This window comes from Propithecus coquereli, unplaced genomic scaffold, assembly GCF_000956105.1.
Source record: "Propithecus coquereli isolate 6110/MARCELLA unplaced genomic scaffold, Pcoq_1.0 Scaffold83, whole genome shotgun sequence".
NCBI lineage: Eukaryota > Metazoa > Chordata > Mammalia > Primates > Indriidae > Propithecus > Propithecus coquereli.
In genome coordinates this window covers 2,993,376-3,020,153 of record NW_012154507.1, presented here as the reverse complement: position 1 = coordinate 3,020,153, position 26,778 = coordinate 2,993,376, and the positions used below count along the sequence as shown (strand labels likewise).

Sequence of the window (26,778 nt, the reverse complement as noted above, 5' to 3'; positions counted from 1 at the left end):
CTGACTTCCCGTTCACTTTAAACTATACTTTGTCTTTATTATTTCCAAATCTCTTGGGACAATCTTGCCTCGGACCTGTTTTGTTGGGAGAGTAGGTAATTTCCAGCAACTGGCGCAGCGATCAGGATCCTAAAGGCAGAAGCCTTGACCAGAGTGAAGGAGATTCCCGTACAGCGTCCCAGAGACCCGGACAAGGCTTCGAGCCACCGTCTCCAGGAAGGGTGAGTTCAGCTCCAGGGATTTCCCTCAGTCAGGCTAACAAATGGGTCAGAATCAATCCAAGTTTACTAAGTACTTGGAATTGTTGCAAACTCTGTTACAGAGTTGTGGGGTGGTTGCCAAGCAGAAAACTTTTGGGGAACTATTTCATTTAGTTTCCAAACACTGCTATTGGTTTCCTTCTCTGTGTAAGCTGAAGCTGTGGCAGTGGCAGCGGGCCATCCAAGCGCTGCGGCACGCACACCAGAGAGGCGAGAGGGTCCCTCTTTTTCTGTGGCAACGTTGCTCCTTAATTACTGAGGCTCTGCCACCATTTCAGTCAGACTTGGACTGTGATAGTGAGATGGCTCATTCCTGTCCTAAAATAAAGACAGTGTCAGATCCCGAGCCTGACTTTCATATGGAAGAGGAGATTATATACGATCTTCCATAGGAGTCAGGCAAGGATGAGAAAAACCTGCTAAATTTGGCTACTGGTCCTGAATATGCATCCATAGAGAGAATGAAGGAAAAGAAAAAATCTGAAGATGAATTTCCGCTTCCCAATACCTTTGCTTCTTATGAGACAAAAAAGGGACGGAACATCAGATAAAGACTTTCTTCGCTCCAGGCTCTTGCTCTGACCACCACTGCTTTGTTATGCTGATTTTTCCCTGAAACATAATCCTTCCCTAAAAAGGCTTCAGAGAAGGCTCCTAAAAAACAAGAGCTCAAGGTGGCAGTCAGGGAGGTGTAAGAGAAGCACAGTTAAAAGGAAACCTGGAGGCTTATTTTTTCCTGGTTGCTGTAGTACAACCAGATTCAGATTCTGATGATCAAGGCAGGGCAGCGTGGGCACCTTGAGGCCCATGCCATGTTCATGATCATATCCTGTTTAAAACTCTGAAAGAACTGAAGCAAGGCTGTGACTCATATGGTACCAACTCTCCTTACACCAAGGACTTGTTTGAGGGATTGGCTCAAGTGGAACAATTAATTCCTCGGGATTAGGAAATGCTTGCTTGAACAGTTTTGTCTCCATCTGAATGTCTTCAGTTTGCCCTGTCGTGGGCTGACGAAGCTCATCAGCAAGTGTGGAGAAACCAATCCCAAGATCTGCCAGCAAATATTGCAGCGGCACAAATTACGGGACAGCAAAAATGGTTTGGCGTAGACGCTCAATTAAAATATGATGATCAGGTTATTGCTCAAGTCCGACAATGCTGTCTTAGAGCATGGGAGAAGATAACCCCACCTGGACAAACTGTGACTTCTTGTGTAAATGTTGAACAAACTATTAATGAACCTTATGTGGATTTTATTACTAGATTGCAAGATGTTGTGCAAAAAACAGTCAGTTCTCCTGATTTAGGAAATACGTTGTTACATATGCTGGCTTTTGATAATGCTAATTCCGAGTGTCAGCGGCTTTTAAGTCCTTTAAAGTCCAGTAACAATCCTTTAGAGGAATATATAAAAGCCTGTTGCGATGTCAGGTCAAACACCTATAAAATGCAACTATTGGCTGAGGCTAGCCGGGGGAAGGGCCCCGGAGGACAAAAAACAGCCTCTAAATGTTTTAATTGTGGCTGAAAAGGTCATTTGAATAAAGATTGCAAATAATTCCCAAGAACAACTAATAATCATCATCTGGCCGGTCCTGCTCCTGGACCTTGTCTTTGCCATGGTAAAGGATATCATTGGACTAATGAGTGCCGTTCTAAGTTTCATGCTGACGGCCACCTCCTTACGGACCAGGGAAACGGGACAGGTCCCTAATCGGGGCCCCAAGAAAAACAATGTGGGAAACAATCTTGTCCAACAGTTCCTAACCTGGCAGCCGCAGACCCAAGAAAACAATGTGGCGATGAACAGCCCCGGCAGCAGCCTCCACGACAATTTCAAAATTGAATTCCCCAAAATTAAAGGTTGCTGCTGACTTGTCACCTGCCAGAAGCGGGAGGGTGGCCTTAGATCTGCTCTCCCGTGATAAAAGTCTTCTACCGCCATCTGCTGGCATATGTAAAGTATCTACAGGCATATTTGGTCCAATTCCTCCAGCCATAGTGGGGTTAATCATTGGCCGGAGTTCTCTCATTATGCAAGGAATTTAAGTGCATTTGGATGTGATTGATTCAGACTATTCAGGGGCGATTTCGGTCATGACGAGTTCCACTTCCGATTATCCTATGCAGGCTGGAGACTGTATTGCACACCTTCTGTTGGTAACCTTATATGCAAATTGGAAAATCTAATGTTGAAAGACAAGGAGGTTTTGGGAGTACTGGCACTAAAGTATATTGGCACACTTTTGTTAATGACCAGAGACCTCAATTAGAGAGCAAACTAAATGGCAAATCTTTTTTTGGACTTGTAGATACTTGGGATGATGTTACAATTATTTCTAAAGGCTTTTGGCCAACCGCTTGGCCTTTACAACAGGTCCCCACAGTACTTTCTGGAATTGGAACTATGACTAATATATTTCAAAGTCAACAAATATTAAATTGTGGTGGCACTGATAAACAGCTACCCTAAAACCTCATGTGGCTGATACAGCTATTAATCTGTGAGGGAGAGATTGTTGCAACAGTGGGGAGCTTACGTCAGTATACCTTCTCTATCTGCTCCTGCTAAACAAATGATGCTTAATATGAATTATAGTCCTTGTTTTGGCTTGGGTAAGAATGGCCAAGGGGCTAAGACTTTCGTGGCACCCAAAGAGCACTCCTCTCGACTTGGTTTAGGCTATCCAAATTTTGTATAGCGGCCACTGGTGTTGAAGGGGGCACCACTATGTGCTGGCTTTGAAATGGATATCACAAGAGCCTATATGGACTGAACCAGTGGCTGCTGAACCAGGAAAAATTGGGTGCTCTTCAAACGTTAGTAGAAGCACAATTACAAGCAGGACATATAGAAGAGTCCACCAGTCCGTGGAACTCTCCTGTATTTGTTATTTAAAAGAAATCTGGTAAATGGTGAATGTTAGCTGATTTAAGAAAGATCAATTCAATTATACAACCAATGGGGGCTCTTCAGCCAGGACTCCCGTCTCCAACTATGATCCTTACAGATTGGCATATTGTAATAGTGGATTTAAAAGACTGCTTTATTACAATCTCTTTACAAATACCTGATCAAGAAAAATTTGCCTTTACCGTTTCTGCTTTAAACAATCAGCAAACAATGAAATGATACCAATGGGAAGTCTTGCCTCAGGGCATGCTTAAAAGCTTGACCCTGTGCCATTATTTTGTCAGTAAGCCTTTGGAAATACTATAAAACTGATTTCCCCACAGTTATATATTCATTATATGGATGACATTTTATTTGCATGTTCATCTAAACAAAAATTGGAACAACTATACTGACAAGCCAAATAACTATTGCCTCAATTTGGTTTAATGATTGTTGAAAATGAAGTCCATTTACTTATCCATTTACTTATCTGGGGTCTCTCATTGATAGAAATAATATAGTTCCTCAAAAAGTTCAAATATGTATAGACAAATTACAAACTCTGAATGACATTCAAAAATTACTAGGAGACATAAATTTGTATAGATGTATGTTAGGTATTCCTACTTATGCTTTAAGCAAGTTGTTTGATATACTAAAAGGTGACTCTAATCTTAACATCCTTTGTCTGTTAACTGAGGCAGGAAAAGAATTGGCGTGGATTCAATCTCATATTCACAAAGCTCAACTGTCTAGAGTGAATCTTCAGTAAAGAGTAGATTTAATTGTTTACCCATCAAAACATTCTCCCTCTGCTACCTTAATTCAAGAAGAGGGTATAATTGAATGGATTTTTCTGCCACATAAACAACAAAAGTGTCTTATGACATATATTTGGAAAAAATTGGTCATATTATGTTTAAAGGCCACCAAAGATTAAAACAACTAAGTGGACAAGATCCTCAGAAAATTGTTGTTCCTCTTGCTAACTAACAAATTGAAATAGGTTATCAACAAAATCTAGATTGGCAATCCGTATATCTGACTTTGTAGGAACAATCGACAATCACTATCCAAAAAACAAATTATTTCAATTTCTGAAATTAACTCAATGGATATTACCTAAAATAGCGAAATCCACGCCTATACCTCATGCCCTCACCTGTTTTTACTGAGGGCAGCTGCAGTGGTCGAGCTGATTATTCTGGTCCTTTAAAGTGTGGACCACACCTTATAATTCAGCACAAAAAATTGGAACTGCAAGCTGTTCCTCAGCTTTTACAAGATGTTACTTCACCCTTAAATATTGTTTCTGATTCACAATATATTGTATATTCAGTTTTAACCTTCGAAGCAGTCACTATTACAGAAACTGATGAAGTTTCTAAGCTGTTTCAGCAACTTCAGTCGATTATATGGAATTGCCAGTTTCCACTTTTTATTACTCATATTAGATGTCATACTAATCTTCCAGGCCCATTGGTGCTGGCAGTGAGAAAATAGATCAGTTATTTGCTGGTTCTGTTCAAGAAGCAACTCAATTTCATCAATTAACTCCTATTAATACTAAAGGTTTAATTCAAAAATTTCACATAACAAATAATCAAGCTAAGCATATTGTTTCTCACTGTCCCACTTGCCAAACAATTAATCAGCCTAGTCTTCGTGCGGGGGTTAATCCCCGAGGCCTCTCACCGAAAGAATTATGGCAAATGGATGTTACACACATTCCTGAATTGAGCAAGTTAGTTGTTGTACATGTTACAATAGATACTTAACTCCGGTCTCATTATGGCTACTCCATCCCTTGGAGAAACTGTTCAACATGTACTTTCACACTTACACTCCTGTTTTACAGATATGGGAGTCCCAGCCTCCATCAGAAGCGACAACGGCCCTGCTTATACTACTCACTGTTTTGCAACCTTTTGCACTAAATGGAATATCAAACACATTACTGGCATTCCTTATAATCCTCAAGGACAAGGCATATAGAACATACTCATCAAACCTTAAAAAATAATGTTATTGAAACAAAAAGGGGGAGGAATACGGTCCCCAAGATATAGAATAAATCCAGCCTTATTTAATCTAAATTTTCTGAATGTTTGTAAAGAAGACCATTTAACAGCAGTAGAGAAACATTGGAATGGGAGTCGACAACCAGACTCTTTTCCTCACCAGCCCATCTGGGGGAAAGATGATATAGAAAATAAATGGAGAAGAAGGATGGGCAAAGGTGTGGGGTCAAGGTTATGCTTTTGTGTTTTGACAGATGACGGACAAACGATGTGTATCCCCAGCAGAAGAATCAAGCCCAGAGTGTCCACCCGAGGGGAAAAAGCAGAGGATCCCACCCTCTACGGCTGAAGCCCTGACCAAGGATTCTCAAAAGAAGAAAACAAAGTACAAGAAGCCCCGATCCGCCATGACAAAACATTCAGAACCCATAACATGGGGCAAGCTGAAGAGGACCTATCAGGAAGCAGACAAGATACTGGATCAGACATCTGTACCTAAAACGTCTGCAAACCTTTTTCTTGCTATGATCAGTGCAGTGAGCATGGCGGTAGGTGTATCTGGCAGTCAAACCTATCACTATTGGGCCTATATTCCTAACCCACCTTTAAATAATATTGTCAACTGGGCTGACACTCCTTTTTTAGTATTCGTTAATGATTTCAGTTCGCTGCTGGGACCCTGTGAGTATTGTGGTCCAATGAAATTTGACGAGGTAGGGACTAAAATTAATAGATATGAAGTTGGAATAGAGGGCCCTCCAATACGTATTGGTAAAGGTGTTCGTTGTTTAAACCCTTGTACCCAAAACTGGCTGGTCACCACCAAATCAGCCAGCGATAATAGTAAGTCCTGGTTATTCCTCCTGACTGCCTCTTCCTTTTCTTCTTTTGGGCATTCTGAAATTGCACCCACAGATGTACCCATTTGTAAAGAGGTAGTAATTACTGACTCTAAAACCTGAGTACAATGGGAAAATTGTAGAGCCCACGTGGGACACATTCTTACTAGATCACCATTTTCCGGTTACGTACTTGATTGGAGCCCCTGTGGGCATCCTGCTTCCTCTTGCAATCTTAAAAAATTTCATTGGAATAAAACCACCACCTCGATGTCTGTAAAAAACACTGGCTTTCAAAGTCATATTAGATGGCTCAATGACAATATGAGCCCTCCGGCCCCTCATATTTTAACTGATGCTATTTGTGATCAATTGTGGAAACTGTCAGCCGCTTTCCACCCTGTACAGGCCTGAGTTAGCAAATACAGATTGGATACAAACAGTAGCCGCGAGTGGACTTTCTGTTTGAACTCTACTCATTATATCCAAGCTTGTGTTAAATTGCCTTACTTATTCTTGATTGGGCCTGCTGAATATAATGAACCTTCTTCCTTCTTTGTGATGTATAACACCTATTCTTCTTATAACTATTGACAATTCTATAAAGTTTAATCCTTACACAGAAACACTTTATATTCTCAAAGCCAGAATGGGGCTGTGGTTACCTGTTAAATGAATAGAGTCTGGCAAGAAACCCCAGCAATGTTCCTTTTAGACAAGCTACTTAACCACATTCTTAAACGTACTAAAAGATTTATTGGTCTCCTAATAGCAACTATTTTGGGAATGATTGCTGTGACCGCCTCTGCAGCCACAGCAGGGGTGGCTTTACATCAAACTGTGCAAACTACTGAATTTGTTCAGAATTGGCATCATGAATGAAATCAATTATGGTCCATCCAAAATCAAAGTGATAAAAAATTGGCTACTCAGGTGGCCGACTTACAATAAGCGGTCACCTTACTGGGAGACCAGGTTATAAGCCTACAAAAACAAATTAGACTCCGTTGTGATTGGAATATTACTCAATTTTGTGTTACACCTCACATATGTAACTCGGTTTCCTTGGGAAAACATTAAACATCTACTTAAGGAAATCTGACTGAAGAAATTGGAAATTTACAACAGGAAATATTAAGTACCTTCAGTCATAAAGTTGATCTACTCTCTGAGGCTGACAGTATTAACAGTATTTCCTCTGGAATGAAGTCAGCTAACCCACTTTCTCCTCTTAAGATCTATGGGAGTTCTGCTATAGTAACTTTTGTAATTATTTTAATCATTTGCTTGTCCTTACTTATAGTCTAGAAAAATCCCCGAAGAAGACGAGACTCCGGAGACCAACGTCTCGCAGTGATGGCTATCAAACTTCATCAGTTTTTTTCTAAAAAGAATGGGTGAGATGTTGGGAAATAGGGTTAAGAGACATGGAAAGTTTCAGGAGTTTTGCAGGACTTTTGTCTTGAAGGAATCTGTGGGCGTATTACTTCACAGAGCAAAAGCTGCTTAGCAACAAGGGAGACATTCCACCCATCAGGGATAACTGCAAGGCAGCGCCTGGAGCTTGTGCAAGGCAGAGCTCAGCATAGGGCCCAAGGCTAAGAAACTGATTGAAAAATGCCAGCCCAGCAGACAACTTGAAGCCGGAACCATCATAAACTTCAACAAGGCTATTCCTGCTTCACTTCTGACCACATGTCTCGGTATATAGAGAAATAGATTAGGTTAGTATGCAGGCTCAGTGTTCCTGCTTTATGCATTTTTATCTTTAACTTGTATGCTCAGCTAGGTCTATTCTTAACTTAGGGCTTAAAATGTTTATCTTAGAAAAATTTTGTAAGCGTTTACTCTTGTAGACAGAATTAGGTAAGGGTGCGTTGAAACCCTTGGGAAGTCTTGAAACCTACACGAATGATCTGTACACATAATTCTATGACCAAGGACAACTGGTTCCTGTAACAATAAATACTGATGTGGGACTTCACTCAGTGCCTCCTGGCTCACGGGAATGCTGGAGGACCCCTGACTTCCCCATCACTTTAAACTACTCTTTGTCTCTGTCTCTGTTATTTCCAAATTTCTTGTGACGATCCTGCCTGGGACCTGTCTTGCTGGGAGCGTCAAGAACTCCCGGCAACTGGCACAGCGAGCAGAGTCCTAAAGGCAGAAGTCTTCACTGGAGTTAAGGAGAGTCCCGTACGGTGTCGCAGAGACCTGGAGAAGGCTTCTAGCCGTGGTGCCCAGGAATGGTGAGTTCAGCTCCAGGGACTTTTCAGTCAGGGTAACACATGGGGCAGAATCAGCCTAAATTCACTGAGCACATTGAATTATTATAGACTCTGTTACAGAGTTCTTGGGTGGTTTCCAAGCAGCAAACTTTCCAGAAACTATTTAATTTAATTTCCAGACACTGGTATTGGTTTCCGCCTCTGGATATGCTTAGACTCCGGCAATGGAGGCTGGACATCAGAGCACTGTGACACATGTGCTCCAGGAGGGAAGGTCTCTCTTGTTGTGTGGCAACTTTGCTCCTTAATACTCAGGCTCTGCAACATTTCAATCAGACTCAGACTCAGACTCTGATAGTGAGATGGCTCACTCCTGTCCTAAAATAAAGAGAGCAACAGATTTGCAGCCTGACTATCGTACGGAAGAGGAGGTGTTATATACGATCTTCCGTATGAATCAGGCAAGGATGAGAAAAAGCCATTCAGTTAGGTTATTGGCCCTCAATATCGGTCTATAGAAAGAATGAAGGAGTGGAGAAATTGTGAAGATGAATTTCTGCTGTCTACTCACTTTGCTCCTTCTGAGACTGAAAAAAGGTACAAAACATCAGCTAGAGATTTACCTCGCTCCCGCTCCCTCCCTCTTGGCTGCTCTAAGCTCTCGCCCTCAGCACCGCTGCTTTCTTATGCTGATTTTTCCTGGAAACATGATCCTCCCTTAAAAAAGGCCTTAAAAAAGGCTCCTAAAAAACAAAGGAGAGCTCAAGGTGGCATTCAGAGAGGTATAAGAGAAGCACAGTTACAAGGAGACCTGGAAGCTTATCTTTACCCGGTTGCTATAGTACAGCCAGATTTGGATTCTGATGATCAAGGTGGGGTGGCACGAGCACCTCGGAGCCCATGCTGTGTTCATCAGCCCATCCTGTTTAAACTGTCAAAGAATTAAAGCAAGCCTTGTCTCATATGGCACGAACTCTTCTTACTCCAAGGGCTTGCTTGAGGGATTGGCTCAAGCGGAAAGATTAATTCCTTGGGATTGGGAAATGCTCGCCCGTACAGTCTTATAAGTTTCTTCAGTTGACCACCTGGTGGGTGGTGAAGCTCATCAGCAAACGTGGCTTAATCAATCGCAAGATCCTCCAGCGGATATTTTGGCGGCACAGATTACAGGAGAAGGAAAATGGTTTGGCATAGATGTTCAATTGAAATGTGATGATCAGGCTATTGCTCAAGTCTGACAATGCTGTCTTAGAGCATGGGAGAAGATAACTCTGCCTGGACAAACTGTGACTTCTGTAAATGTTAAACAAACTGTTAAGGAACCTTATGTGGGTTTTATTACTAGATTGCAAGATGTTGTGCAAAAAACAATCAGTCCTCCTGATTTAGGAAATATGCTGTTACGTATATTGGCTTTTGATAAGGCTAATTCTGAGTGTCAGCGGCTTTTACACCCTTTAAAGTCCGGTAACACTCCTTTAGAGGAATATATAAAAGTCTGTCTGGACGTTGGGTCAGACACTTATAAAATGCAACTATTGCCTGAGGCTATCCAGGGAAAAGGTCCCGGAGGACATAAAACAGCCTCTAAATGTTTTAATTGCACCTGAAAAGGTCATTTGAAAAAACATTGTAAACAACCCCCGAGAACAACTAGTAATAACCAGCCAGCTGGTCCTGCTCCAGGACTTCGCCTTCGCTGTAATATCATTGGACTGATGAATGCCATTCTAAATTTCATGCTGACGGCCACACCCTTACAGACCAGGGAAACGGGGGACGGGGCACTGCCCCGGTCCGCAAGAAAAACAATATGGGAAACAGTCTTGTCAAACAGTTCCCAACTTTGCAGCCGCAGACTTCGGAAAATAATGTGGCTATAGACAGCCCCGGCCAGCAGCCCCCACCACAATTTCAAAATTGGATTCCCCAATATTAAATGTTACTGACTTGTTGCCTGCCTCGAAAAGGAGTGCGGCATTAGATCTCCCGTACTGTGATAATGGTCTTCTAATGCCAGCTGCTGGCATATGTAAATTACCTACGGGCATATTTGGTCCAATTCCTCCAGCCACAGTGGGATTAATCATTGGCCGGAGTTCTCTTACTATGCAAGGAATTTAAGTGCATTTGGATGTGATTGATTCAGACTATTCAGGGGCGATTTCGATCATGATGAGTTCCACTTCCAATTATCCTATCCAGGCTGAGACCGTATTGCACACAATCTGTTACTACCTTATATGCAAATTGGAAAATCTAATGTTGAAAGACAAGGAGGGTTTGGGAGTACTGGCACTAAAATATATTGGCAAACTTTTATTAATGATCAGAGACCTCAACTAGAGAGCAAACTAAATGGCAAATCTTTTTTTGGACTTGTAGATACTTGGGATGATGTTACAATTATTTCTAAAGGCTTTTGGCCAACTGCTTGGCCTTTACAACAGGTCCCCACAGTACTTTCTGGAATTGGAACTATGACTAATATATTTCAAAGTCAACAAATATTGAATTGTGGCCCTGATAAACAGACAGCCACCCTAAAACCTCATGTGGCTGACATAGCTATTAATCTGTGGGGAAGAGATTTGTTACAACAGTGGGGAGCTTACATCAGTATACTCACCCTCATCTGTTCCCGCTAGACAAATGATGCTTAATATGAATTATAATCCTTGGTTTGGGTAAGAAAGGCCAAGGGACTAAGACTTTCATGGCACCCAAAGAGCACTCTTCTCGACTTGGTTTAGGCTATCCAAATTTTGGATAGCGGCCACTGCTGTTGAAGGGCACCACTATGTGCTGGCTTTGAAATGGATATCACAAGAGCCTATATCGACTGAACAGTGGCTGCTAGACCAGGAAAAATTGAGTGCTTTTCAAATGTTAGTAGAAGAACAATTACAAACAGGCCATATAGAGGAGTCCACCAGTCTGTGGAACTCTCCTTTATTTGTTATTAGAAAGAAATCCGGTAAATGGTGAATGTTAACTGATTTAAGAAAGATCAATTCAATTATACAACCAATGGGGACTGTTCAGCCGAGATTCCTGTCTCCGACTATGATCCCTAAAGATTGGTGTATTATAATAGTGGATTTAAAAGACTGCTTGTTTTACAATCCCTTTACAAATACCTGATCAAGAAAAATTTGCCTTTACCGTTCCTGCTTTAAAGAATCAACAGCCAACTAAACGATAGCAATGGAATGTTTTGCCTTAGGGTATGCTTAATAGCTCGACCTTGTGCCAACATTTTGTCAGTCAGCCTTTGGAAATACTATGAAACTATTTTCCCCACAGTTATATTATTCATTATATGGATGACATTTGCATGTTCGTCTAAACAAAAATTGGAACAATGATACCAACAGGCCAAACAAGTATTGCCTCAATTTGGTTTAATAATTGCTGAAGATAAAGTCTAACAAAAGATTTGCCATTTAGTTTGATCTCTAGTTGAGGTCTTTGGCCGTTAATAAAAGTTTGCCAATATACTTTTGTTCCAGTACTTCCAAACCCTCCTTGTCTTTCAACATTAGATTTTCCAATTTGCATATAAGATAATAACAGAAGGTGTACAGTATGGTCTCCAGCCTGTATAGGAAAATCGGAAGTGGAACTCATCATGACCAAAATCTCCCCTGAATAGTCTGAATACATACATGTTTATTCCCAGACTGTGCCTTATGACCTGCATTTGCCTGGAGGAGTCATGCCTCGCATGCTGATAACGATTCTGGGCACAGTGAAGCCCAATGCAGACAGGTAAAGAGAGCAAAATTAACAAGCCTAACATAGTTGTTGATTGATTTTTGAAGAAAGAATAGCCTAATTTGAATTTTAGTAGGATTTTTTAAACTACATATTTAGAATCTTGGCTATATCCTCATACGGGATTATCTCATAAATCAATATGTGTTCCTACATGTTGTAAGTGCCAGGGTCACTCGCACTAAATGGTAACACATTCTGTTCTGTATTTTGGTATGTATTATATCAGTTAAATTTCATGATTGATGGCAGGGCAAGCAAAATTGCTATCCCCTTTTTATCAATAAAACTGGGGTTCAGGTTCTACAGATGATAAGTGGCAGGCCTGAGAACCCCAGATTTCTGAGTCGATACTATTGGCTTAAAGAGTTTGAAGAAATTCTGCAAGTTAAAAAGTTCATTGAAATAAATCAGCCTTTGCCATTGGAACTGGTTTGGCTGAGGTGGGCTAGGATGGGGTGAGGATTTATCTATGAAAATTCCTGCTGATTTATGGCTATCCTGGGACACCCTGCCCTGGTTGTCACCACTGGCTATGCAGTACTTACATATAATACGAAGAGGCTGAATGTCCTGAAGCCATCCAGTATGCCTGTCCCTGAGGTTACTGGAACCACTAAAGCTCCCGCAGCCATTCATGGTCTATGTCTCTGGGTCTTAGAGTACATAAAACGTACAAATTCAAGCCATGTACAGGTTTATTCCAGAATCCATGAACAGCCTCTGTGTCTGTCACCTTGCTCCTGGTGAATTAACAGGAGCCACATCCTGTCACCAGGAGATGGACTCAGCTTCTGATGTGATAATTTTATGTTCAAATAGCCCATCCACTCCACCTCCAGCCAGCCTCCTCTGGTTCCGCGTGGTGCTTACCCCCCTAAGCGAACCGTTCTTTCCACATAGCCTAGCCAACCTCTCTGAGCACAGTACTCCCCTGCATAATAAAGCTCCTCTCATAGGAAATTACAAAATATATATATCCTCTGCCTGTGTCCATATGCATGCTTCCTCCCAACAAAATGTAGACCTTGGCATACCTTATCCTGTGCATACAGCACTCGTGATTTGTCGATATTCGTTAACATCTGCTTTCCTTCTCCCACAACCCCTAACACACAGAACCACACCAGTATGTTGGCCTTATTAGGGTCATTGCACTGGAAAGTTTAATTCCAATAATGCTAGAGATGTAGACTGAGACTGTGACAAATCAAAACTAATTCTGGCTGATAGGGTAGTAAGCTGAAAAAATGTTGCTTAGTCCTGCAAATTCTATAAGGAATTGCATGAAAAAAAAAAAGTGTTTGAAGGGCCAGGTGTGGTGGCTCATGCTTTTAATCCTAGCATTTCAGTAGAATTTAAAAGTCTCAATATTCAATGGAGAAAAATGGATATATATAGTCAGGCAGAGAGGTTCAGATGCGTAGTATCTCTTGCATAATAGTAAAATGAAAAAATTCCTGGCCACGAGTTGAACTTGGATTTCAGTCTTGGTCATACCATTTATTAGATATCTAATTAAAATATTTTTAAGTGGGAACGAGGGAAATTATGTATATAAGAAATATCTACTTACACTATTTTTCTAAAATTACCAAGTAAGCTTTTTAATATAGGGTCTTTGGAAACTATGTTTCCTAATAGTGATTGAGGGTAATTGTTTCTTTTAACAAATTCACAAATCATGCTAGTAATTTCAACAAACAAGATAGGGATAGAAGGAAATAGAGTGATTGGACCTCTGGAACAAAAGGAGTTAGTGGATTTCTATGGAATTTTGTTTATCTCTGTTTATCTTTAAGTTCTTCCAAGTTAAACTAAGTAATTGGCAAAGATAGCACAGTTAATTTAGTTGAGATTTTTACCATCAGAAGGACAAATTCTTTCCAATTAATGAAATTTTTAAGTTAATAAGTACAGATCTGCAAAATTATTGTTCTTTCTATAAACTCTGTGCAACCATTGTAATATATTGTAACCTAAAGTAAAACCTAAAATCAGGATGTTATCTCAGTACTGAAAATTAATGCCTCTGCAGTATTGTAATTGTGGAAACCCTAAAATAAAAAACTGTCAGGAAAAAGGCTATGGAAAAGAGATCATAGTGCCTCTGAAAAATTGTGTAAAATTCCATTATTTTGTATTTTAGGGAAAATGAACATGCATATATAAAAGAAAAAATGCTGTAAATAAATTGGCAATTTTCTATGTGTCAGGGAGATTATGTCTAGATCATATTTATAACATTAATTCAGGTGTGTGTATCTTGAGTTTTTTTTACATAGCTGGTGACTCTGTAAGTTAATCCTTTTGGGAAGCAATTTGGCAATATGCGCCTAGAGCCATAAGAACCTAAGAGGTATTTTGGCCCCCAAATGCCATATCTGATGATTTATCATGAAGTGATAGGCCCAAAGATGTTCACCAGTTTCCTGACAATGAAAAAGTAGAAGTAATCTAAATGTCAACAATGAAGGAGTGGTTTAGCAGAGAGTATAATCTATTTGATGGCATATTGTGTAATCACTAAAAAGAATAGCTATGAAAGCCAAATAACAGTCTTAAAAAATGCATATACCATAATGTTTAATGAAAAGTACGATGTTTGTTCACTGTTTAAAAAAGTGAACAAGAATACACCAAAATTATAATGCCACGTTAAGTTAGAGAAATGGCTTTTTTCTTTTGTCTTTCCTTCAAAATATTTAATAGGTGCTGTTATAGAAATGTGTTAAATTATTATCACAATGTCAATCTTAAGAATGATCATAATTGTTACTGAAAGATCAGCACTTGTCCCTGAGGCTGCATCAGAAGAACAAAGACAAGTGGTTTGAGGAGAAAAAGAGTTAATTTGCCAGCAAATGAGGAGGTCGGCACACTTTCATCTCAAAGCACCAATGTCCTGCCTCTGAACCAAAATACAGAGCTTTTAAAGGTTCTGATTAATCCCATAGTCCCGTCTTTGGCTAAAACAATCTCATGACCTCTGTCCAGGCAATTCCCCCAAGCCATCTCCTGTGGCACGAAGAACAAAGAACGCTCTCCTGCCCCTCCCAACCACTGGCCTGCGGCAGCGATGTAGGTTTCAGTTCTCAAAAAGGGTGAGTGGGTTTTGAGGAGACAGAAAACATTTTTACCCTTTTTCAGGCCATTCTCTCTGTTACATAATTGCTTGGTAAATTTTAGACATTTTCAGTGTATGTTTGGAAGCTTGTAGATTATAAAATCTCAGTGTATTTACATAGTATGGAAGTTGGGGAAAATTGTTCCTCTAATTGCAATAGCCATTTTTAATTCTCTAAAAGGGTATTAATCAAATGGTAAAGAGTGGTGGGTGGTGGTGGGAGAAGGCAGATCCAAAAACTCACAATTAAGCCAAGCTGTAGTATAATGAGGATTGAGTACAGTCTTGCTAGGATGCCAGTGAATTGTGTCCTCCATAAAAATCTCCAAACAATTCTTCAAAGAAGAGGATTCTGAGCAGTCTGGAACAATGACAGTATCCATGAGACTTTTAAAAATAATTCATATAATTCATTTTTCATTGTCAGGAAACTGGTGAACATCTTTGGGCATATGACTTCATGATAAATCATCAAATATGGCATTTGGGGGCCAAAATACCTCTTAGGTTCTTATGGCTCTAGGCACATATTGCTAAATTGCTTCCCAAAAGGATTATATTAATTTACAGAGTCACCAGCTATATAAAAAAAACTCAAAAAAATCAGTGAGATGGGAAAGTGCTGTCAAATTAATGACTTTTTAAAAAGCAGGACACAAAGCTGTAAAATAGTTTTAATCCAGTTTTGAAAAAATAAAAATTTATATCTAATTATAATAATTGGTAATAGTAAGCTCTAGGTATATGCCAGGCACTGTTCTGTAAGTGCTTTACTTGTTTAATCCTAATAAGAAACCTATGAGGTAGTTAGGATTAGGAAGCTCAGATACAGAGGGGTTAAGTAACTTGCCTTAAAGTAACCTACTCAAGATCATACATAGAAAGTAAACAAAGAAAAAATACTTGATTAATTCTTAGATCCAGAGAGTGTAATAATAGATGATTTTTATTTTCTTCTTTATATGGTTACATATTTCCCTAGTTTTTTCTATAATGAACTTAATTTGTTTTATAATAAAATTGTTTATAAATATTCAAGTTTTACAGTCAATAAGATTACTCGATAAAATAGGATTAAATGGAGTGTTGTGTGCTGTCAACTGAAGGAAATGATGAGGTTCATAAATTTGGAAGGGAGAGTTTTATTTCTCATAAAGGGTTGCAGCCCACAGGGTGGCCATTCTGACAGGCTGGGAAGCAGTAGCCTTGGGCAGAAGCCAAGAGCATGTCCTTGGAGAGAGGAACAACGGGAACAGGAATGTATGTTGAGCAGGGTGGCCAAATATACATATTTAACAAGCTGTAAGAGGAGTCATGAATATTTATGAAAGGAGAAACATGCACCTGCGCAATTGAGCTTCATGCCCTTTCATAGGTGGCCTGTACAAAAAAATGGCAGAGTTAGCATGATCTGTGAGTGGAGTTTTAGGCCCTTTGACATCAGAAGGTGAGGCAGAGGACATGAAAACCCTTAGTGAGCCACTCCATGGTTGGTGGCCCCTTACCAGGAAAGAATGCTGGCCAGTTGTGCCAGGACTACAAAAAGGTAGTTGTTTGAAATCAGCTGTGGGACAAGTCTTCCAAAGGCTGGTTCTATTTAACCCTTATGGGAAAACGGCCTAATGGCAGTTAATGGGGAGGGGGTATAATGAGGCATGTCTGACCTCCCGTCCCATCATTGCTGAGAACTCAGCTTTAAGGTTTCTCTGGGGCCTCCTTGACCAAGAGGGGGTCTGTTCAGTTGGTGGGAGGGGCTTAGGATTTTATTTTTATTCCTCAGTGCTGATATATTTCAACATGAACATGCAAAGAGCATTTGTATTGACTATTTGATGAGATTTTCTTGCAGCTTTGAATAGGGAAATGAAATGACTTAGGAAGTTCCTTGATAAAGTTAGAATGATTTTATGGTTTTTTCAGTGAGTGCGAGCATGGGAACACATGCTATAAAAATATAAATTTACACAAAAGTTCTCCAGAATTAATCTAATATATACAATTAATCCAATGCTAATCTAAAGAAACAGCATTGCGCCATCAGCAGTACTGCTACAGTAGCTGGTTTTTTACTCCAATTCCCCATTTTAATGCAGCATCACTGGCTACTTCTTCGTGCCTGGACTACTTGGCTCCCAATTTGAATCCGCATCTCTCTGACTTCAGTGTTTATGTTTTTCCTAGAACACCAGGCTGACTCTCAAAATAATTATACCCTTTTGCTTCTCTTTGCTTTCTTTTATTCCAAAGATTAAAGATACACAATACTGAGGCAAGTTGCAGTGTGCACCTTGGAAAACATGCTGATTTAAATTACTTACCCAGTGATTCATAATTAGTTAATGGCAGAACTGAATGATGAATTCAGATGTACTTTTCCATCTCTTAGATTATTGTTGGGAAGAAACGTTTTTGTCTCTGGAACAAGACAAATAGGACCTTATCCTAATGGATATCCCAGTACAGGCAGGAGGGTTGTCCATAGTCTGTCAAAGTTCTTTATTGTTGACTCAAGGCACTTCATTATTTTTGTCCCAAGAGACTTGTGATTCATCTTACTTGTAATGGCATCTGATTTCAGGGAAGAGCATTGAAAAACTTCATTATGGTTCCTTTATGCCATTAGGTATATACTTGGAAGAAGTAGAAGATAACATCTCGGTTTCACAGTGATGATATAATCCCTCAATAGGGGAGAGAGCAGGGCTGAACAACAGCCCTGAGCTGCTATTTAGGGTGGATGGGCCTGGCCTGAAGAGAAAAACTGGCATATGAGAAAATTGAGAATTTATTTAATGTGGCAGCGAATTCGAGGGCACATTAACTTGGGCCTGGCCTAAAGAGAAAAAGTAGAGTATAAGAAAACTGAGAATTTATTTAATGTGGCAGCAAATTTGTGGCCACAAAACAGGTGAGCTGGGAGAAAAAGAACTAAAGATAGTGTGGACCTGCAAAATCTGTTTTTTAGTTATCATCAAGGGCATCGATGGGAAAACTTGTTCTCTAAAATTGTAGAGCTGGCTGGACATAGTGGCTCACGCCTGTAATCCCAGTGCTTTGGGAGGCTGAGGCTGAAGAATGACTTGAGGCCAGGAGTTCAGGACCAGCCTGGACAACATAGGAAGACTCCATCTCTAAAAATAAATAAATAAATAAAATCATAGACCTGAGCTGTCCAACATGGTTGCCACCAGCCACGTGTGGCTGTTGAGCACCTTAAATGTAGCTAGTGTGACTGGGGAACTGAATTTAAAATTTTAAAGTACAGTTAACCCTTGAACAACATGGGGTTAGGGTAGGGTTGCTGACCTGCACACAGTCAAAAATCCAGGTATAGGCCGGGCGCGGTGGCTCACGCCTGTAATCCTAGCACTCTGGGAGGCCGAGGTGGATGGATCGCTCAAGGTCAGGAGTTCGAGACCAGCCTGAGCAAGAGCGAGACCCCATCTCTACTAAAAAATAGAAAGAAATGATCTGGACAACTAAAAATATATAGAGAGGAAAAATTAGCCGGGCATGGTTGGTGCATGCCTGTAGTCCCAGCTACTCGGGAGGCTGAGGCAGAAGGATTGCTTGAGCCCAGGAGTTTGAGGTTGCTGTGAGCTAGGCTGACGCCACAGCACTCACTCTAGCCTGGGCAACAAAGCGAGACTCTGTCTCAAAAAAAAAAAAAAAAAAATCCAGGTATCACTTGACTCCCTGAAAACTTAACTACTGATAGCCTTCTGTTGACTGGAAGCCTTACCAATAACATAAACTGTTGATTAACATATATTTTGTGTGTTATGTGTATTATATAATGTATTCTTACAATAAACTGTAGAAAAGAAAATGTTATTAAGACAACTATCAGGAAGAGCAAATGCATTTACTGTTCATTAAGTGGAAGTGGATCATCATAAAAGTCTTCATCTTTGTTGTCTTCATGTCTAGTAGGCTGAGGAGGAGGAGGAAGAGGAAGGGTTGGTCTTGCCATCTCAGGGGTGGCAGAGGCAGAAGAAAATTCACATATATGTGGACCCACACAGTTCCAACTGCAGTTGTTTGTGGATCAACTGTAATGTAAATTTGAATTTAAAGCTGGTATTCAATTCAGTTATTGGAAAACTCTTAAATATGTTGAAGCATACTGGGGTATATGAATCTACTTTTTCAACTGTAAATTTTCTAAATACAAAGCTGTTTATTTCCAATGAAAATCTAAAGTTCAAATTGAGGTTTGCTATACTGGATATTTATTTATTTATTATTTATTTTAGAGACAGGGTCTTGCTCTATCATCCAGTGTGGAGTACAGTGGAGTGATCATAGCTCACTGCAGCCTCAAACTTCTGGGCTCAAGCGATCCTCCTGCCTCAGTCTCCCAAGTAGCTAGGACTACAGGTGCTCACCACCATGCCCAGCTAATTTTTACATTTTTTGTAGAGATGGGGTCTCGCTATGTTGCCCAGTCTAGTCTTGAATTCCTGGCCTCAAGCAGTCCTCCACCTCAGCCTCCCAAAGTGCTAGGATTATAGGTGTGAGCCACTGTGCTTGGCCTATACTGGATTTCTGAAACTTGGTACACACACACACACACACAAAAGTAAAATATCTAATATATTGATTTCATATTGAAATAATATGGATATATTGAGTTAAAATATATTACTGAAAATGATTTTACCTGTTTCCATTTACTCTTTAACGTGGTTATTAGAAATATTTAAATTGCATATTTGGCTCATGTTATATTTATGTTGGAAAACGTCATGGTTTATGAGAAACTTCGCTGTTCCAAATCATACCAGTGAGAATGGAACATCTCACTCCTACTGGAAAGATCTGGGCCATGTAGGTCAATTTGACACAGGGAAGCAGCCTCAGTTTCCAACCCAGAGCTTCACATAAGAGATTTTTAAATTGTAGTTTCCAAGGAAACAGGTAATCAGACTAGCATGTTCCTAACAGAACCTAAAAAATATGTTTCTAATCAGAGGAGGCCAAGGCCATGTAAACCAAGTTTCTTCTCGGGCTATACAACCCCTCTCCTTTTGAGTGATTACTGCTCTTTTACCAGTGACATCCCCATCTAGCTCTGCTTTGTTCTTGTCAGCTCCAGAACACAGATTACTGAGAAATCCAAACTGCTGGACCACCCTTGCCTCATGACAGCACCACTCCAGAGTTGATGCCTGCTTCCCCTGTTACCCGCTCAGAATCATTCAGCATGATCCCAAACCGTGTGATAAGCCTCTCCCAAGTCTCTCCTGCTCAGACACCCCAGGATTCTCCGGGAAAGACATATGCTCTTCATTGCCACAGCAAGTAAAAAACCAGACTTTGTTTAACTGCAGGTGTGTTTCTGGAGGTCCTCATCTCAGGGCCTTTATCCCTAGACATATTGAAATTGAGTCTTGAAATCTTGGAAATTGGACAGCCATAGGAACAAGGGGAATCATTCCTTCATTCAAGAAATATTGATAGCATAAAGGTTGAGAGCAGAGTTTTAGTCCAACCAACCTGAGCTCTAGTCCTGGAGCTCCCATTAGTCTGCAGCAAAGTAAAAAAAAAGTCATTTTTACCCTTTAAAAGCCTGAGCCGCTTTTCCTCAATGGCCCAGCACTTCCTTCCTCCCTCCGTGCGCCATGGCTTTGTGGCCTCTCCCTCCTCCTCTTTCTCTTTCTTTCTCTTTCCCTTCTTTTTCTTTCTTTTCTCTCTCGATTCTCTCTCTCTCATTCTAAGAAAGGAAAATAAACTTTTTGTGTCTTTATATCCTAATAGTTGTGTTGAGAAATCTTTCTCCACCCATGTATGAATTCACACCCTAACATTAGCCAGGTGTGGTGACATGCACCTGTAGTCCCAGCTACTCGGGAGACTGAGGCGGAAGGATTGCTTGAGCCCAGGAGTTTGAGGTTGCTGTGAGCTGTGATCGTGCCACTACACTCTAGCCAGGCAACAGAATGAGACCCTGTCTCAGAAAACAAAAAACAAAAACCTCTAAAATTTAAGCATACACCTCCTAAAACATCCCTAAAATGCATAAATACAGAGTCAACATATTACAATTATTTAAAAGTTATGTGCACACATTGACAAAGCCTGAAACTAACCATGTGATATGGAAAGACTGTGTGAACCTTTCTCATATTTTAATTTCTACCAGTGTTGTAATAAGGCTTTTGTGGATTTTGTTCAATAAATAATAGCTTAAAAATTACTGCAAATAGCTGAATCTAAGTATGTCCCTGATAAGCTAATTACATTTTACATTTTCCAGTTATTAAAAAAACACATTGTTTTCCACTGTTATGTTTTTTTGCTGCTTTTAAAAAAAAATCTGTCTTGAAATTTCAGTGGGAAGTGTGGAATTAATTGTGTGTGTACAGCCTGTGCCTTGGCCTAGAACCTTTCCAATAAGAAGTTCTTAATAAGCTCCACATTTATAGGAATAAAACTTTGTTTAGTGCCCATTCATTTTTTTCTTCCCTTTCTTAGTCTTAAACATGCATTGCCAATGCATACAAAATCATTTAATTTATCATCTGTATACTTTTCCTTAATATTGATTAAATTCTCAGTGCTTGGGTTCTCTTTTCTCCCTATCCTGAAAACTTAAAATACTAGAAAGACCTATTTGAATGATGTATCCCTAGAGAGCATTTAAAAATTTCAGTGGGCCAGGAGCAGTGGCTCACACCTGGAATCCTGGCACTCTGGGAGGCCGAGGCAGGAAGATTGCTTGAACTCAGGAGTTCAAGACCAGCCTGAGCAAGAGTGAGACCCCATTTCTACGAAAAAAATAGAAAAAATTAACGGGGTGTAGTGGCACACGCCTGTAGTCCCAGCTACTGGGAGGCTGAGGCAGGAAGATCCCTTGAGACCAGGAGTTTGAGGCCAGCCTGAGCAAGAGTGAGACCCCATTTCTACGAAAAAAATAGAAAAAATTAACGGGGCATGGTGGTGCTCACCTGTAGTCCTAGCTACTTGGGAGGCTGAGGCAGGAGGATCACTTGAGCCCAGGAGTTTGAGGTTACAGTGAGGTAATGAAGACACCACTGCACTCTATCCAGGGCAACACGGTGAGACTTTGTCTCAAAAAAAAAAATTTTTTTTTCAGTGTACATTTGAGAGTTATCACTGTTATGTAGCTGTCATAGAATGGCATAATTCCAGAGAGAATTATAGTAATTTATAGTCAGAATATAGTATGTAATGAAAAATATACCATTGGTTGAATGGTTTAAATAAACTACTTGCATGTAATTTTATTCTTATACTTTCTGTACGTGGCCAGTCTTAAGGCATTTTACAGCTAGTGGCTAATAATATTTGCAATATCTGCCTACCTGAAATGCAAGCAAAATTAACACAGGTTGTTGTATGGTAGGCCATAGCATATAAATGGAGACACAAACCCAGTGCTGAAGCTGTGTCTCAATTTAATAAGCTACTTCTGGATCTCTGAAGCTACTTAACTGCCCCATTTTCTTCACAAAGCGAAAAGGAAAATAACACTGACAGATGATGGCCAGCACTGCATAAACACAACAATATTGTCATACTCTGAACAGATAGAAAGTAGTCATTTCTGCTGGGCACTGCGTCTCACGCCTGTAATCCTAGCACTGTGGGAGGCTGAGACAGGAGGATCGCTTAAGCCCAAAAGTTTGAGGCTGCAGTGGGCTATGATGACACCACTGCACTCAAGCCTGGGCAACAGAGCGAGGACTGTGTGTCAAAAAAAAAAAAAGTAGTGATTTTACCTTTAAAAAAAAAAAGAAAACAAAAACTCAGTTTTCTCAATTGCTTTTGACTAACTCCTTCTTAAGTGAAAGGCTTCCCTTGCCTGCCCTACGGGGTGATGCCCAAACTCCAGGCATAGAAAGCCCATAGTAATCTGGGCTCGATTTTCCTGTTAAGCTTTATTTCTTAGTAGTCATTTTTATATTCGCCATGTGCTAACCACGTTGAACTTCTCTGTGTTTATGAACAAGTTTTCATTCCCCATACCTTTCTCGTTCCGTTCCGTCAGATTGAAGAGTCATTCCTTACCCTTCTTCCTAACACACTCCTATTCTTTTTTTTTTTTTTTTTTTTTTTTTTTTTTTTAAGACAGAGTCTCACTCTTTTGCCCAGGCTAGAGTGAGTGCCGTGGCATCAGCCTAGCTCACGGCAACCTCAAACTCCTGGCTCAAGTGATCCTTCTGCCTCAGCCTCCCGAGTAGCTGGGACTACAGGCATGCACCACCATGCCCAGCTAATTTTTTTCTATATATTTTTAGTTGTCTGATTAATTTCTTTCTATTTTTAGTAGAGACGGGGTCTTGCTCTTGCTCAGGCTGATTTCGAACTCCTGAGCTCAAACAATCCGCCCGCCTCGGCCTCCCAGAGTGCTAGGATTACTAATAGGCGTGAGCCACCGCACCCTCACACTCCTATTCTTTTAAGACTGAATCCAAACAATATCTTTTTTGGGAAAGTCTTCCATGAGGAATCAACATTTACTTTTTCCGTGTTTACAGAATATGTTGTGCCTTTATTACCATTAGATTGTACCGTATTTCAGAGACCAAAGTCAACCTGATGAGCTTGAACACCATGATTTTTTCTTTTTTTTTAATTTAAAAAGGGTGTTCCAGAGGGACACAGGGAGGGGACCACATACTATAAACAGTGCTGCTGGCTGCTTACGAACACCATGACTTAAAAAAAAAATCTAGTGTTTAAATAAAATTCAAATTCTCATGTCAATTGCAGCCTGAAATCATTTTTTTCTTTATATGCTAAATATACAAGTGGAAAGTTACATACTCAATTTTACTATAAACATGTGATGTGATTATCTACCTGATGTTAAATTCTTCTTTTGGAAGATAAATCTTTTTCTTTTTTAGTAGAAATATTAAATCATCTGTTTTAATTGTTAACCACATCAGAATCTGTCTATATTACGACATTTCATTTTTGGAAATCTGTTGCAGTACAACAGACTCACCACGTGGTGGCACCCAAAAGCCCAGAAACCAGTATCATACAGACCTGTATTAGGCGTGTGTTCCTTTAGGCAGATAGCTCTCTTGTGGAGAGCAACGGGAAATAAACAGTGTTGTCTAAGGCAGTCATATTAAAAGGATGCTGTAAATGTTCTATATCTTAAATCTGGGTGGTAGTTACACAGGTGAATATATATGTAAAAATTCATGAAGCTTTATACTTAAGATTTGTGCATTTTACTATATATGTTGTACATCAATAAAAAATTTATGTGACTATAAATGAGAATCATTTTACATAAGCCATCTTAAAATTTCCTCTATTGTTGAACACGGTAACAAAAAGTTTCAGAGGGAATACTAGATATTAGCAATCTTCCTAGACAGTGTAAAAGTATTTTATGATATTTTAGCTTATTGCAATATATTTAAAACTATTTAAAATTGTCAATTTAAGTTAAAACTGCACTATCAACAGCACAACAGTGCAATGGATGAATAAATCATGGGTATATCACATATTGGAACATTATACAAAATGAAAATTAAGGAACCACAGCTGCATCTATCAGCATGGATGAATTTCATAAACACAATTTTGGGTAAAAGAGACAAATCACAAAGATCACTTATATATAAACTTTTATATGAAGTTCAAAAATAGTCAAACAATATTGTTTATGGATGCATGCATAGGTGGCAAACCTAGAGAAATGCTGAAGAATGATTATCATAAAAGTCAGGACAGTGGTAACCCCTGGAGGAGGAGGAAGGGGTGGCCATCTGAGAAGAGGAACACCAATGGCTTCTAAGGTACTGGCATAGTTCTACTATATTTCTTAACTTGGGTGGTGGTTGCCCAGGGAGCTACTTCATAACTGCTTTTTAAGCATAAAAGAGATTTAAAAGTAAAAAATGCAACAATCAAGTATTTTATGATCCAGAAAGCCCGGGGTTTTACCCTTTAGCAAACTAAAAGTAATTACAGGCACCTGGAATTAAATGTAAGGTTGCCATATTTAGCAATTAAAAGTACAGAACTACACTGAATAAAAATACAGGATTGCAAGTCAAATGTGAATTTCAGATAAACAACAAATAATTTTCTAGCGTATCCCTATGCAATATCTAGTTCCGTGCAATTTCTGAGACATACTTAATAATAAGAACAATTCACTGTCTATCTGAAATAACCGGGCATCCTGTATTTTCTCTGGCAACCCATATATTTGTGTGAAGTTGCACAGGGAGAAGCAGTTTGCAGTAGTTCAGTGAATGGCATACCCAGAGGAGGCCCAAGGAAAGGGAAAAGGAGGAAGAAGAGAAGTCTTAAAATAAATTAATCTGACCCTAAATTCCTATTTGAATAAGGGTAAATGAATTTGCTGAGTTCAACCATTATAGCAGTAGTTCATAAGTAATGTATCTACGTAGTGTATTGAATAATTTCTATCAACAAAAAGCAGTATCAGCAAATGTTCAAAAAAGCCATCAGTGTTTCTCCTAAAAATTGTGTCTCTCTCACTGCGTCAGCCTCTCTTCTATTCATTTTAGATGAAGACATTGTGGAGGACAGTCTTGATGATGCTTATTCTATAATTAATGCTTTTCTAATTCGTAGCCAATTTGGAGTAAAGCTGCAAGGTAATTTGTTTTGTTTTGTTTTTCTTCTACAAATACATGTATTCTCCTGACTATAAGCCAGGAACTGACTTAAGCCGAAAGGACAGGACAATGAATGACACAGACATAGTTCCTTCCTAGGTAACTCGGAGTCTAGGCCCTAGGGGACTATAAGATGTGTGTGTGTGTATCACACACTCGGTAAAACATTATCTAGCAATAGTGGATACATGCTGTTTGCTGCCCAGTATCCCTCCTTCTTTTGGGAAACCATCCAGACCCCATTCTTTGTTATTTGGTTTGGGTAGAATCGATCCCAAGCCCATCACTGCCATTGATGATGACTGATTCAAGGATGGTCATATAATCCACTTAAAAATGATGAGCCTCTGAAAGCCAGTAAGTAGAGGCTTCTGGAAAAGAGAGGCATGTGCTCTTGATTTGCTCTGGCTGTGCAAGGTAGTAAAGTTTGGTAATAGTCCCCATATCGCTAACTTGAGGGGAGCCGTGCAATCAGGGCCGTCAGGAGCCCACCTCTAGAGGGCACCATTCGCATGTGCAAAGGATGAAGTCAACACCCAGAAGAAACATCGTGGTGACATTGGGGAGTCTTGATTCAAGATGAACCTGCAACTACGCACAGATTTCTCAGTTAAATTGAGCCAACAAATTTACTCATTTCTTAGGGTAGTTTCAGTTTTGTGTCATTTGCAGCATAAAGAATCCTGACTGGCTTAAAACAGTCTAGGAGGAAATACAAGATTTATTTCCTATTCTGAACCTCCAGTTTCATCTTCTAAGGTAATCACTGTTATGTTTTTTCCAGACATATGCTATATGCACATTGAAGCAGACATTGCGTAACATGTGCCTTTTAATGCAAATAGAATTGTATTAAATTCGTTGTATGGTTCCCCCACTTGTCCTTTTTTAGCTTAGGTTATTGGACATCTTCATTTGTCAACATACAGATCTACTTCGTTTTCTTTTCTTTTTTTTTTTTTTTTTTTTGAGACAGAGTCTCACTCT

The 26,778-nt window shown here is 39.8% G+C and overlaps 1 protein-coding gene across 1 annotated transcript in view; it reads left to right on the top strand.

The window, feature by feature from the left end:
- Positions 1-7,811, top strand: part of LOC105825827 (galectin-3-like) — a 28,505-nt gene extending 20,694 nt beyond the window's left edge. The window contains exons 4-6 of the mRNA XM_012663730.1: positions 96-221; positions 5,435-5,728; positions 7,323-7,811. Of these exons, the coding sequence (XP_012519184.1) occupies positions 96-221; positions 5,435-5,728; positions 7,323-7,376 (474 nt within the window). The 3' untranslated portion in view covers positions 7,377-7,811. The remainder of the gene's footprint in view (positions 1-95; positions 222-5,434; positions 5,729-7,322) is intronic.
- The last annotated feature ends 18,967 nt before the right edge of the window (positions 7,812-26,778 follow it).